The sequence below is a fragment of the Balaenoptera musculus genome, chromosome 17, assembly GCF_009873245.2.
Source record: "Balaenoptera musculus isolate JJ_BM4_2016_0621 chromosome 17, mBalMus1.pri.v3, whole genome shotgun sequence".
NCBI lineage: Eukaryota > Metazoa > Chordata > Mammalia > Artiodactyla > Balaenopteridae > Balaenoptera > Balaenoptera musculus.
Window position 1 is genome coordinate 30894605 of NC_045801.1, and position 16221 is coordinate 30910825.

At 31.9% G+C, this 16221-nt stretch overlaps 1 protein-coding gene across 11 annotated transcripts in view; it reads right to left on the bottom strand.

Annotated features, from left to right (window-relative positions):
* Positions 1-16221, bottom strand: part of OXR1 (oxidation resistance 1) — a 458944-nt gene that overhangs the window by 36788 nt on the left and 405935 nt on the right. For all 11 annotated transcript variants that reach the window (XM_036830011.1, XM_036830008.1, XM_036830010.1 and 8 more), the window contains 2 exons: positions 12862-13030; positions 9465-9627 (listed from right to left, as the gene is read on the bottom strand). In XM_036830011.1, the coding sequence (XP_036685906.1) occupies positions 9465-9627; positions 12862-13030 (332 nt within the window). The remainder of the gene's footprint in view (positions 1-9464; positions 9628-12861; positions 13031-16221) is intronic.

Below are 16221 nucleotides of genomic sequence, written 5' to 3' on the forward strand. Positions count from 1 at the left end.
AAACAGAATACTGGGCTCCAAAACCAGTTTCTGATAAGTAGACTGCAATGGAGCCTGAGAATGTATTTTTTTATTTTTTTTTTTTATTTTTTGGCTGCGCTGCGGCTTGTGGTATTTTAGTTCCCTGAGCAGGGCTAGAACCTGGGCCCTTGGCAGTGAGAGCGCAGAGTCCCAACCACTGGACCATCAGGGAATTCCCTGTACTTTTTAAACAAATTCCTAGATACTACTGCTGCCAGTCGTGGTCTGGGGACCACACTTTGAAAAACAACTAAACTACAATGAGATATCACTTCACACCGGTCAGAATGGCTATTATCAAAAAGACAAGATATAACAAGCATTGGCGAGAATATGGAGAAAAGGGAAACCCTTGTGCACTACTGGTGGGACTGTACATAGGTGTAGCTACCATGGAAAACAGTATATTTTTTGAGGTTCCCCCCAAAATTAAAAATAGAACTACCATATGATCTAGCAATTCCACTCTTGGGTATTTATCTGAAGAATGAAAACACAAATTTTAAAAGATACATGCACTGCCATGTTCACTGCAACATTATTTACAATAGCCAAGATATAGGAACAACCTAAGTGTCCATCAATGGATGAATGGATGAAGAAAATGTGGTATAGATACACAGTGGAATACTACGTAGGCAAAAAAAAAAAAAGGAAAAGACTGAAATATTGCCATTTGAGACAACATGGATGGACCCTGAGTTCATTAGCTAAGTGAAATAAGTCAGACAGAGAAAGACAAATATCATATGACCTCATTTATATGTGGAATTTAAAACGACAACAAAAAATGAAGCCCATAGATACAGGAAACAGATTGGTGGTTGCTGGGGGGGTGGGGGGTGGCATAGGGGAGGGCAAAATGAGTGAAGGGGGGGTCAAAGGTACAAACCTCCAATTATAAAATAAGTCATGAGGATATAATACATATCATGGTGAATATAGTTAATAATACTGCATTACGTATTTGAAAGTTGCTAAGAGAATAAATAGATCTTAAAAGTCTTTATCACAAAAAAGATTAACTAGACTTACTGTGGTGATCATTTCACAGTATATGCAAATATCAAATTATAATGCTGTACACCTGAAATTAATATGTTATATGTTATTTATACCTCAATTGAAAAAGAAAAATCAACAGGTCTTAGCTATTTTAAGTGTGATTTTCTGTTTCTTGAAGCCAAATGCTTCCATTTAATAAATACAATACCTACCTAGGAGACATAAAATGAACTCAGTAAATCTCTTTCTTGCCCTTTCTTTTTTCATAATACTCAGAAAACATAATGCTAGGTCATTTAAATTTGTCTAGACACCCCAGGGCTTGAAGCAGATGTCAATTTAGCATTAAAAATGTAAAATGACAGGCTATAAAATGAAGCACTTTTAAAAACATAACCAGCTTAAAGGTTGAACATAATCTGTTCTCATAATTCACATATTCAACTTAATAATGTTTTTTCCTTTACTTTCTTTATCAGGGCTGAAATTACTGAAAGACCTTATACCTGATATCCTCTAAGTTGGGAGTGGTCTACTAGAAGCAATAATACATTATCTACCCTACTCAATATTGAAAGTAATATTTTAATCTTTAAAATCATCAAATAGTCTGTCATTCATTCATCCCTTCTCACAATATCAATTAGACATTTTGTGCTTTAATAGAAATTTTATAGTCTATAGCTTTTGGCTAGTAACTGAGATAGATTATTAATAGGGAAAGCAAAGCATTGGTTCAATACTTTCCTGAGGTAGTTAACATCAGTAATAGTCAAAACAGGCCATTAATGACTCCTGGGTGCTAAATGCTAATATGAAAAAACATAATAATAGCCTAGAACCAGAGACCTACTCTACAGCAGTGCCTATAATAATACTGTACTATATACTTGAAAATTTGCTAAGAAGGTAAATCTTATGTTAAGTGTTCTTAATTACAAAATAATAACTATAAAGAGGTGAGAAGAAACTTCTGGAGATGATGAATGTTTACGGCATAGATTGTGGTGATGGTTACATGGATATATACTTGTCTCCAAACTCATCAAGTTGTATACATTAAATATGCACAGCTTTTTGTAAATCAATCATACCTCAATAAAGAGGTTTAAAAAATACTCAGTATAGAAATATTATATAAGACAATTTGTATTAACTCATAAATTCTAATTGTTTTTAATGCTTTTGATTTATGAATTTTTCAGATTTACTAAATTTCTTTGGCATTATGATTTGTAATCCTATGTGATTAGATCAATGTAAAAAAAAGTATATTCTTCTTTAATTGCTTTTATCTGAGAAATGTGACCTCTACTTAGTGACTTAGAGATAGAGACTACTTTCATTTTGAACAAAATCAATTCTGTATGGATTTTGCAGGCTAGGCTAAGAGATCAGGAATTTTGTTTTATATATTGACTCAATTTTAATTTTGGCATTACTTGTGCTTTAATTTAAAAAACAAAACAAAAACAAAACAAAAACAAAACAAAAAAACAACCCATGTGTTTAAGAAAATGAACACCAGAATACTCATTGTCTTAAGCCGCAGCTTAAGAAGTAAAACATTAACCAAACAATTGAAGCTTCCTGATACTGGTGCTTCTTAGAAGTTGCAGCATTACCAAACTGTTAGTCTTCTCTGAGAAACCTAATAAACAACCACGGCAATAACTCTACTTAATTAGTGACAACTAAGAAAACAGAACTGATTCCACATGATGATTACCACATCCTACTGGAAAACCAAATCAATAAGCATATAATATGATACATTTTATAGCCTAAATTGCTAAGATTAGGTTAAATATATTAAATTTATATAATTAAAATGGAGAACACTAAAAATTAATGTCAAAATGGGAAGATCCTATAAATGATTTATAAAATTATCTACGCCAGAAAGCAGATTCTAAAATACTTGGAATAACTACAAAACCTTTGTACAGGTTTATTTAATAAGTAGCCAATATATTTACATTTACACTTTCAGTTAAATGAAAGCTTTGATTATTTGAGAAAATGTGAGTAATGTCAAGCACCTAAAAATGAACAAGTCATATCAGAAACCAAACACTGAATGGAACATATTTTTATCAGTACTTTGGCAAGTGTAAGAAGTAAGAAGTAAACCAGAGTAATCTTCTAATATCAATCATTGCTTTTAAAAATGAAAAGCACTAATATGTTATATAATTTACTATGGGCATATAATTTTAGTAAATCCATATTTTAAAATTTAATCAACAAGGATAAACCTGGGGATACAATCTTAGTAAACTTGTATTTTAAAATTTAACCAACAAACAAGCCTGGGAGGTAAACTTTTACATAAATCAATTAAAGCTAATTTAATAAAGTCAATTTCTTAGTTGTTTTGACCACTGGATGTTTTATTTAGTAGGTCTGGAGTATGAGAGATACTGCATTACAAGTGGTATAAAATTAACTTTAGAGATGAAAAAAGATTGAAAACTTTTTCTGCCAGCTCTTATCCCAAAAGGAGTGGAATGTCAACCCAAAGGAAGTGGTACAACAAGCAATTTTAACTTCAAAAGTTCTACTTTTGAGGCATGTCATCAAGCAGCAAGACTGGTACACTCAACACATGTGACAAGCTGAAACCTAAAACTTTCAGAGGATTCTAGTATAGTGCCTCCTGAAGTTGGTATTTGGGGTCGAGGGTGATAAAGCCTGAGGGGTGCAGTTATGTGCCATGGTACCTGGTGATAGGATAAAACTGATCTGTATTACTGTAGCATCATTTTTATTTCATGATAAGAATTTTAAAAGTTTTTTATGTACATCAGATAAATTAAGAAGATAAATGCAAAATTCACATGAACCTTAAAAATAAAACAGGCTTCAAAGATATTTCAGGCTTACTATGGTAGGCACTGCTTTAGACTATACCATTGGACACTTGGGTACTTGTCAAGTACATCCAACTTTAAAGTGCATTTGATAGATAAGTTCAAGAGGCATAGATCAATGAAAAAAAAAGTGTGGAAGGCCTGGTATACTTCTTGATTTCCCTTTCTTTGTAGTGCCTCTGAGTACATAAGGTGATAGGAGTCCTTTGGTATGTAAGGGAGCTATGCCTGAAGTAACTATGTCAGGATTGCTACTATTGATAAGAAATCTTTTTAAAAATCAAAGCATAAAATGATTAAAGAAACTTTCTCCACTGTGAAGCAAATTTATGTTTTTGGTGTGCAGATGCAACACCAAAATAAGGGGAATATTTTGAAAATGTTTTATACATTGTAACTTGCATGACAGACACTTGAAAATTAAAGTATATTATGATCAATATAGTCTGAAAGTACCTTTTGTCTTAGCATTATATATGTTTAACACAACACCCAAAGTGGTGGCTTGGGGTAGTACAGTAGTTATTCCACCTCTAATGTACAATGTAATCACCTGAGGAGCTTTAAACGAATACTGATAAGTAGGTCTCACCCCAGGGGTTCTGATTTAATTGCTCTGAGGTGACCCTGAGTATTAAGATTTTTGAAAGCTCCCCCAGATGATTCAAAGGTTCTGCCTAGGTTGAGAACTTGGTGTGGTAAAAGAGTATAGTCTCTGAATTACAGATTAACCACTTTGAGGATTTTAGCTAAAATTAAGCTTAAGAAACAAGCTTAGAGAAATTATCTGTAAAATAAAGATAATAGTCTATGATTAAATGGGTTGCACTAGATCTAAATATTGATTTATAGGAAATTCAAGGCAGAAGAACATGTCAGTAAGACTGTGGGGATGTGATCAGCAAAATCCAGACTATGGGACATTCTACAGGAAAAATATGATTTCTTAAAAGCTAAAATTACAAGGTAAAAAAGCAAAGCAAGGCAAACAAATGGAGGGAGAACCTACATCTACAGAGAATTAAGAGACATTTTAACTAATCAAAACATCTAAACATTAGCTGGATGCCGATTCAAACAGCAAACAGTAAAAATACATTCATATTACGTGTATCTTAAACATTTTTATCACATTTGAAGAAATGTGAACTGGGGAAAAGGAAGGATTACAGATAAAATCAGTTAAGAAAGCTGAGTGGCACATGCAAATTCACTATACTATTAATCTCTATATTTATGTATTAATCAAATCAAAGCACAATCATCAGCAAACAGTATGGGTCAAAATAGGCATCTTTTCCCACCTTTACCTGACACTGCTGAAATGCCATTAGTGTATTTTCCTTTTCAGTGAACATCCATAAAAACACTCCCCATCAAAAAGCAAGTAATATTTCTCACAAAACTGCAAAGGCCCACATAAAACATTATCCTCAGTAAACATGCTCTACTGACTTTTTGCACTGAATACTGGCAGAAACCAGAAGACTATACAATTGTTCCTTTTCAGTCGCAAGGTAGGGTTATTAAACTACCAACAGCAGAAGAATTCATAATTAAGAAACTCAAGACAGTATGGCTAAAAAAGAAACAATGTTGAGGTAAGCTGACGTTTTATGCTAACTATATTTATATTGACTAATGACTAAACTAGAACAATAAAGAGTACATATTAAATAACATCAATCTGTTACACATCTTGAGTTACATGTATAGTATTTCTAGATTCTTTCTCCCAATATTCAGGAATCTTAGTTCTAATGTATCTTAAGGGGTTCTTACTCCTGACAATCTTAAAATTTAGCTATCTTTTCTCTTTGCTAGTAAAGGTAGGTTTCTGCTACTCTCACTTCTCTCTGGAATTCACTGCACAAATCTCTAATACTGCTCTCCTTTTTTTCCTTTTCTCATCATTTCTAATTCTTCAATTCCAACCTTTTCTAATTATCTTCAGTAGAACTGACTTTCAATTTGCACATTTGGGATCTGAAATTGTTTCAAATATTATAGAATTTTTCTTGCTACAAAACGTGCACATTTTAGTAATTTGGGGTGCCACAGTTAACGAATCCTTTTAGGGTAATGATGAGGATAGTGTAAGATCAAAGAAGAGTTACTAAAGTCAAACAGAAGTACCAGGGAAATAATCCTGGTAGAGGATTAAAAAGGAAGATAATAATAATAAATAATTATATTTAATTATATTTAAGTATTAATATCTGATAATAAATTTTCATGTTATCATAGTATATAGAAAAAATATGTTGTTACTAATGTGCACTGGAAGGAAGAACAAAGACAAATGTATTAAACTTACAAAGGCATGTTTCTTTAAACTCACTAAGAGAAAGGACTTTCTAACAGAACTGTCCTAAACTGAAAAGTACTGCCCTTTGAGGTAGTAAGTTTCTTATCACTAAATATATTAAAGCAGAACCAAGAATAGTGTAAAATGTAAAATGAGAGAGGCTAAACTGTCAGTTAATTCCAACTTCCAGAGTCTATGGCTTTATGACAAAATATTTACTACAAGTGACATAAGAACTTATTTTAGGATACAGATCAATTTTTAATAAGTACAAGTTTCATTATTTATTTTAATCTATGTCCAAATTTATTCATTAATGCTGTAAGTATTTATCGAGGATGAATTATATGCCTGTACTGTTCTTAGCTCTGCAGATAGTGTATGAAACCCATAAAACCCTGCCCTCATGCCACTTACAGAGGTAGGGGGACAAGAAGGAAACAGAAGAGAAGTAGTAGAGGAGGTGAGTTTATCATATGCAAAAGTTTCCCCAATGTATAAATTTCATGTTAGCATGAAATAAATTCATAATAAATTCATCCTAAATTCTAAGTCACCTCTTCTCCGGCCGTAGGTAGAAATTTTTAATTACTCTTATTTTATATACGTCTCTAGTCAAATTCCTTTTTTAAAAAATATCCTTTTAACATTTAAAATACTTTTTATGTCATTTTACATTTCTTTAAACCCACAGAATGTGCAACACCAAGAGTGAGCCCTAAGGTAAACAACAGACTTCTGATGGAAAAAAAAAAGCAACAACAACTGTTTAGGTACTTAGTAGCTATCAGGCACTAGACCAACACTACACAAGAGAAATACAATGCAAGACATATGCAATTACAAATTTTCTAGTGGACACATGAAAAAAGGAAAAAAAAAGTTAAATCAATTTTAATATATTTACTTCACCCAATATATCCAAAATATTATCATTTCAACATAATCAGTATAAAAATTAATGATATCTTACATTTTTTTCTTTCAATTCTAAATCTTTAAAATCCAGTGTATATTTTATATTTACAGATTATCTCTATTTGGACTAGCCACATTTCAAGTGCTCTACAGCTACAAGTGGCTAAGCACTATTGTATGTATAGGAATTAGTGTATTTAACTACATCTCAATGCAGACACCAAATTTCATAGGAAATACCTGAACTTACTTAGATCATATTTAGATTTCATGAAACTTATAGTTGAAAGAATAGATTCATATATCCAAGTTGTTCCAAACATATTTAAGCGTCATCCAATACTGAATCAAGTATCGGTTTTTACATTTAAATTAATTAAAAGTAAATAGAATTAAAACTTCAATTCCTTAGTTGCATTAGCCACATTTCAAGTACTCGATAGCCACATGTCACTAGTGGCTACTGTATTAGATAGTGCAACAAAATGTTTCTAGACAATGCAGCAAAAAAAGTTTTTAAAATTAAATTTTTTATCATCCATCTTCTTTTTATTTGAATCAATTCTAGTTGAAAACAAGTGAGGAGACTTTTTTCTTTAGAAATCACAACTTGCAGAGTCTTCCACAATAACTGAGGCAGTTCCTTTGAATCAAAATGTCAATACTCAAAAAAATAATAATAAAAGTCTATTATTTCCAAAGTTAAGTATTCCAATCCCAAAGGAGAGAAAACTCTCAACTCCCTTACTTGATTGAAAATATTGCCATCCACCTTGCCACCCAAGTTAGAAACTTCACCATTACCTAATTGTCACTAAATCCTGTCTTATTAGCTAGGTAATACCTTTTTAAAAAACTTTATTTTATCCCCTTCCACTCTACCTTCTATTGTTACTACCTTTGATCACCTGGGCTATTTTAAAAGTATCCTAAAGCTAATTTTAAATACATAGGGATTATTTTGCACATGTGAACACCCATGTAAATCATCACCAATAATAAAATACAGACCATCTCCAGTACTCTATATAAAGTTCCCTCCTGCCCCTAGCCAAGCCCTAAACTCCCAGAAACAGGTAGTCTGGTGGACTTTTGACTAGTTTTGCCCTTACGAATTTTATGTAAATGGAATTATACAGTATATAGTCTTTTATGTCTGGCTTGGTTTCTTTTATTAAACTATTATCTTTGAGACTCATCCATGTTGTTGTTACCAATAGAACCTTTTTATTGCTATATTATTTGGAATTATATAAATATTCTGAAATTTATTTATCCAATCTCCTGCTGATAGGCATTCAGGTTGTTTCCAGTTTGCGGCTATTGTGAATAAAGCTGGTAAGATTAATAATGTTGGTTTAAATATTAAAATAACTCAAAATAAATGCTCAAAATATGTTAAACTCTTTTCCTCCATTATGTTGTAGTCACAGTAGAAACGGATGCTGTATATACTACACAGAATGGACTTAGGCACATACAAAATCAGGTTTGCATTTTAAACAAAAGACATGCCATGTATATACCTTCAATCATTATACATGTTAAGTACATACACAATATATTCATCACATAAACAACTGCAAACATTAACACCACATGGATAACAAAATTTGATCCAGTTTATTATCACATTTTAGCATCTGCTTTGTATTTTCTAATGCACGAAGAGATTAATCCAGGCAACCATAACAAGAGAGAAACCGGATACTGTCATCCTATCAATCCCACAAGACAAAGCATGTAAAAACATAATATGTAATATTAAAAGATGGATCTAAGAGGGGTTATAAAAAGTTGATTAGTGTTAATCTGACCATTTAGACAAGCTCAGTAAATCTGAGCACATAAAACTTTCATTACTTAGTAAAATTAGCATCAGCTTATTTCCCTAGCATTACTGCTAAACTGATGTCAAGGTAATGCTTTATGAGCTTATTAGAAAGGAGTGCTAATTTGCATGAATGTGTTAAATAACTGCTGTACCGCCTCCATGCAGGAGATAACATTAAAACAAATCAGATCTGAAATAAGTATTTTATGAAAATTAGTATAACAGCAGTTTATATTATTCTAAAGTTCATTCAATCTTTTATTGAGCATTTTATTGCTATAGGTTGCTTCTCTAGTATTTTAAAGCAAAAAGAAAATGACAAATAGGAATAAACCAAAGTTACTAATCAGATTTATTCAATAAACATGTATATACATGGACAGTGAACCTTTAAAAAATTACTCTTTTGTACAAAGATCACTTGTACTTTGCCTGTAACTACTATAAAACTATAAATTCACACAAAGCAAAAAGATAAGTGAAATCTTCACATTTTCCCCCTTACCTCCCATTCTCTAGCTGCTGCTTCATTAGTAGAATCCTCATTTGTTTCAGATTCTTCAATCTTTTTTACTACTATAAATCCAGGTTCTCTGGTATATTCACCAGTATCTTCTGCATATATTTCTGGACTCCACTGAATGAAGAAGGCATACAAGTGGTCTGTCCTGTTAGAACAAGCAATTATTAGTAATAGACCTAGTATTCTGTGCTGTTAGCTAGAATTTTAAAACTATATTTGTTAAGTATTTTCACAAAACTTGAAGACTTAAAATATACAAAATATATACCATGCTTTATTTAAAAATAAAACAAAGCCCACTACCAGGAAGACATTAACTTAAAATTTTTTGGCTGTGTTCTGTCAAGCTCTGAGAAAACTACATTAGGATTTTCTTTAGCATGGTTTTGACAAGCTCAGATGCTGTCCACAATAATGTTTCTTTTCTTTAAAGAAACTTAGTAATGGAAAGGAGAACTGAACCCACCATTTTGGCCTCATTCACACAATGATCTAATTATCTAAAATATAAGTAAACAACTTACTAATTACCTATTTTGAAACCTGGACATTATACAGATTTTTTCCAAGTTAATAGAAATTTAGTATGTTTAACTTTTAAATACCAGGAACACACAGTGTATTATTGGTTCAGGGATGATCCAACCTTTTAACGCTCTTGTTCCCCTTTTCAATTCTGTTTACTAGAGTAAAGCCTAAATCCCTGATAAACATTATTTGAGGGTCAGCAACACATTTCAAATATGTATGTTTTGTTGGCTTTAATTAGCATGGATAATTGAAAAGTGATTATAAAACTCTCCACTAGCACATACCAATCAATAACCACTGTTCTGGAAATTGTTTCTAATTTAATAAAATTTTTTAATAATGTCATTTCTTATGTGGCGACTAACACTTTAAAAAGGTATTAAGTATCATCTTTCAGATAATTTGTCTCTATGATACCAAGCAATTGTTTTTTCATAAATTACTTAGATACAATACAGTTCAAAATTCTAATAAAACTAATTTTTAATGAACATTAGCCAAGGTGCAAGGACAACATTAAAATGGAAAATTCCATGCAAAAATTAAAATAAAACCAACAGTAATGAGAATAACAAATCCTTACATTATTTTTAACTAAAGATATAATAGGGTTGAATATTTCATTGTAATCATCTTGGGATCGTTGGCAGATCTGAGTATCTGGCTCTTTGCCTTTCATGTACTCATGAATTATGCAAATCATACCATATTTAAAAATTATTCTAATCACATTTTGTTGAATGCACAGACTGTACTGTATATTTAGGTGAGGGGGGAGAGAGAAGAATTTTATTATTATATTCCTGAAAGCAACAGTCTTCAGAGCAACATATAAAGACTTTCCAAGAGGTACACAGACACATAAGATAGTTCTAAGGGTAAGTCATCTCTTATATTGTGCTTCCATAAGTTAATCTTATACTAAGATTATACTAAGCTGCCTGAGAACAGTGTGGTCAAGATATCTTACAGATTGCCTGTTCTCTGCTTTCACTAAAGCACTATCATCAGTCATCCAGAATTTTACATGCCATAAACTGTGAAAACTTCCTGGTTGCCCAAAGTTGGTACTGAGATGGGGAAAAGTTTTAAAAGACTGGATAACAAGTCCTTTGGCATATCAGGTGGTTTCTAATTCACTGATTTCCATAAAACTGGAGGAGTTTTTAATGAAGTTGTTCACTAATGGTCACTAAAAATAATTCTGATGAAAGGTAAGTAATTTTGGAATATAAATAGAAACATGTTTATAGAATTGAGTGACATTATTATAATAAAAATTTTCAGTCTCACAGACTTTTTTATGAACAAAGCTTTTCAATACTTGTAATAAAAAGAAAAAAGGGAGGGGGTAGAACTGAGGGGCTGAATCCTATCTCATCATTTCAATGAACAATATTCATCAATGGATACATAAACTAATTGGAGGAAAGCCCTAAATATTTTATTAAGGCATTCCCTATATTTTACTTTTTTATATGTAATAATTATGACAATTTATAATTTATGTTGCTTTGATGAATTGTTTATTAGTAATAATTGTAATGATAAAATTTTCTTGTGTTTAATTAACATTTGGAATAATGCAGTTGTTGATAGACAATTTTCTCTTTGATTTCCACATGTATTGTGAGCAGAGGCATTGTGTATCTTTGTTCAGCACTACCTTTTCAAGTATGTTAGAACAGGAAACAAAGCATAGCATAGTTTTAGAAGGCAGAAATAGTACCTTACTCTGGAGCAAAGGGTAACCATGCTTATTGTATATTATAAAAGGTTTAAGTTCCCTAAACTTATGGTTCCTCTTCTTTAACATAACCCATGGCACATGTAGCTGTCACTTGGCCTTCTTCACATCCAACTGTGGGGACTGAAGCTCAAAGAACTCATACAAGTGCTGGTACTGTGACTGCTGCTATTGTGACTCTGTTTTCTGCCAGCATGCATTAAACTGAGGCAGGCCAACTTGTTAGCAAGGTAGGGTAAGCCTTAGACCCTTTACTCTTTTGACAATAATCACAGAAAATTTTTAAATAAATGTAATTCCAGTACACACACACACACACACACACACACAGATAAATGTGTTAAGTATAGGTAATTTGTTGCAAAAAATGTAAAAGGGAATAAAAATATAGTACCTTAGAGTAAGATTCTATGAGGAGGTATAATTGAAATACAAATTCAAAGAGAAAAAGTAACGATGCAAATTCTAACTGTTAAAGAGCACATTCAAGTGGTGTTTAAATGGATAATGGTAGAGGGCAAACTGTTACAATGTTTAGATCCTACTGGGTATATTTAAAATATAAATGCAAGTTTTAACTTAAAATGTCAATATTTACAATGCAGTGATGACAGACATCCTTTAGAATTGCTTAAACTTAAGATGAAAAATTTTACTGTGTAGTGGGTATAAAAAATACTTTGAGGACCACATCCTTTTAGTAGCTAATTTAGTGCTATTTATTATATAGTAGGCATTCAGTAAGCACTTGATGAAATTTTTAAGAAAGAAATTATACATCATTACCTGCCTTGAGGTAGGGGCTGTACCAGTTAATATTTTGATGAACCTTCTTGATCTAAGACATTTTAAGTCAGTTTCTTTACTACTAAAACTAGGTATATGTTCACATTTTTTGCATCAAACCATGAAGGGGATTAAAATTAGAAATGGGGTAAATTAAAGAGCGTAAAAGAGGAGCTAAATGATTTTGAATAGCTTTAATGTCAGGTTTTAATCATAAACTATTTCAATACTTTGCTACTGGTGGGATGTATTATACGAAATAATTTCAATTCAAGGAATCTCAATAATGTTTTGAATATTCTGTTGTTGTTTTACCTTTCTTGTGGCACAGCAAACCAATATTCATGTTTCTTATCTCTCTGTGCATACTGTTGCATCGTTGCACTTGCTTGAGATACAAATGTTTTCCTCATAGGTTTTCCAACTCTGAGACATAAGAACTTATGTAATCGATGCCTCCTCTTTTCTTTTAAAAGTGCAGAACCTAGAATTGAGACACAAACAGTGTTTATTCAATTCTCATACACCATGCTTGAATGATTTAAAATAATTTAGATTAAGTAATGCTTATCTCCAAACTTCTGACAAATAATTACAGAATAAAACGTCAACTTACTGAATTCTCTTAAGTAGCTTGTATTTTTTCCCATCAGAGGCAAAGTGACAAGTACAGCAGGACTAATGAACTAACAGGCAAAGTATGAGCTGACGTTACATCTAAGTGTTAGGGAAAAGGCTTTGAAAGATCCAGGAACTGTTGTCAAATTTCTGTTTGTGACAACCGCACTAAAGTAATCACGTACACACGCGCAATTTTCTGCATGTTCTTTATCAGCCTTCTAGAACAATATCTAAATAAGTCTGTAGAATTTTCAAAGGTTTACTGTAATATGGTTGTTACAGACAAAAATTTAGTAAAAAATCTTGTGAAGCTTTTATATGCATATGAAGGTGTGATAAAAACAACAATATGCTAGATTCAGCCATCAGTTCGGACAGCCTGAATTATCTCTAACCCGTCCAACCACAGATGCTGACATATGACACACTGAGAGTCTGACAACATGGTTCAATTCAACAATCTAGACATTAATTAGCTTACGAAGGTGGCATACTGTGGAAGACAAAGCACTTAGTTATAGTCAGGAGATCTGGGTACTAGTCGTGGCTTTTTTTCTGTGTAATACTGTGCAAGGTACATAATCTATCTGAGCCCCAACATTCCCATCAGGTTAAAAGAGTGAACTTTTACCATTCTTCCTACAATTATATTTGTACATTTTTATATTTATATATTTACAGTTTTATAACTTTTATGATATTATAAAGTCACTAAAGATCAGAAACTTTAAATATTTCCCTATTATAGGATCTCAAGTTACTTAAAATTAGTTACTTAAAACTAAGTTTCTTGTCCCCCCTCCATACACAGGTACAAAAAGAAGAAACCAAACGGTAACAATCCAGGAATACCTATCTAAACTATCTACCAATTTTTCTCCTTTTAGTATTTTGTCATAATGGGATGTCCCTCCCATCAAACCCTGCACCCAAACAAACCCAATAAAATAAAAGTAGTCTACTATATTATTGGGTCAAATGGAAATGCCTCATTTTATCTTTTTCAAAGATTTCAAAATATAAGACAACCAGCAGACACAAACATATCAAATAAAGATATTTATGCCAGTATTCTTTACAACATCAAAGAAATATCTTAATAATATGAATTGTTAATAACAACTGAATGTCTTAATACAGAAATGGCTAAATTACAGGGCCATTAAAAACCATGAAAGAATTATATGGATTCAAGTTGACCCTTGAACAACACGGGTTTGAACTGCACAGGACCACTTATATGCAGATCTCCTTCAAATAATACATACTATAATACTACAATACATGGTTGGTTGAATCCATGTATGCAGAACCACAGATATGGAGGGCTGACTGTAAACTTATACATAGATTTTCGAATGTGGGAGAGGGGTGTGTGTCACCCCTTAACCCCTGAGTCGTTCAAAGGTCAACTGTATAATGACATGGGAAAATGTTTATTACAAAATATACTAAGTAAAAAAAGCAAGAAACAACATATAATCCCGATTTTATATGAATAATACACATAAGATACATACAAAAACTAGCAAAATTGTATGTGTCTGTGTGTATGTATATACACATACACACTAAAGATCAAAGATAAATACACCAAATATTAACAGTGATCATTTCTAGGTGATGAACTCAAAGTAATTTTTATAAATTTTCTAAAAACTTCCTACATTTGTCAAATGTTCTTTAATGAACATTCATTAGTTCTGAATAAAGAAAAAAATTACAAAAGAAAAAATATTCAATCTTTTATAGAACTTGCTTTGAGTAAATGAATTCCTGAACATCTACTGAATATAATCCTTAGGTCTTCAGTATACCTAAATTAGACAATACAAAGAAAATTCAGTGTTTTTAAAAACTGAATCAAACCTTTGTGTGTTGCTGGTAGGAATGTAAAATGGTGCAGCCACTGTGGAAAACAGCTCAATGGTTCATCAAAAAATTAAACACAGAATTACCATAGGATCCAGCAAATCCACTTCTGGTATATATCCAAAAAATTGAAAGAAGGAAATCGAACAGATTATTTGTACACCAATGTTCATAGCAGCATTATTCACAACGGCCAAAAGGTGGAAACAACCCAAATGTCCATCAACAAATGAACATATAAAGAAAATGTGCTGTGTACAGTAGAATATTACTCAGCTTTAAATAGGAAGAAATTTCTGACATGGTACAACACAGATGAAACTTGAGGGCACTATGCTAAGGGAAATAAGCCACACACACAAAAGGGAAAATATGGTATAATTCCACTTATATGAGGTACTTAGGGTAGAGACACAAATTCACAGAGACAAAAAGTAGAATGGTGGTTGTCAGGGACTGGAGGGAGGAGAGACTGGAAGTTACTGTTTAATGGGTACAGAGTTTCAGTTCAGGAAGATGAAAAAGTTCTGGAAATGGATAGTGGCGATGGTTGTACAACAATGTGAATGTACTTAATGCCACTAAATTTTACATTAAAAATGGTTAAACTGGTAATTTTTATTTTATGTATATTTTAACAATTAAAATTTTTTAATTAAAAAAACTGAAAGTTAATATGTAAATTGGATTAATTAGAATCAATACTCCAAAAGAATATGAGAAATGTTAGCTAAGATACTTGAGCTATACACCTTTTAACCCATAATGTACTAAGCGGAAGCACTGTATATTAGAAATAAAAGACAAACTATTACTATAATTTTCATAAGTAAGTAGTATGAAAAAACAAAATGGTGTTTTAATTTAGCCTTAGTACTGCTTTTTAAAGGAAAACATTTAATCAGACAATGATGGAACTTGCGGATACTTGAAAGAATTTCAGAAATAGATTTTTATGTCTAACTGCATTTTTTAAAAATGATGGGATTACAACTTCGGCAATTGCAAATTGCAAGTACGATATTACATATGCAATTTTAAAAGGTATTCTAATGATGAAACATACCAAGAACTAAAAGAGAAATGGAGAAATCAGAGGCATTATGGAACTTGGGTGCACTTTCAAGAAATAAATTGTTTAAAGACAGAATGCAGTGAGTGAGGAATGTTCAAACATGGTGG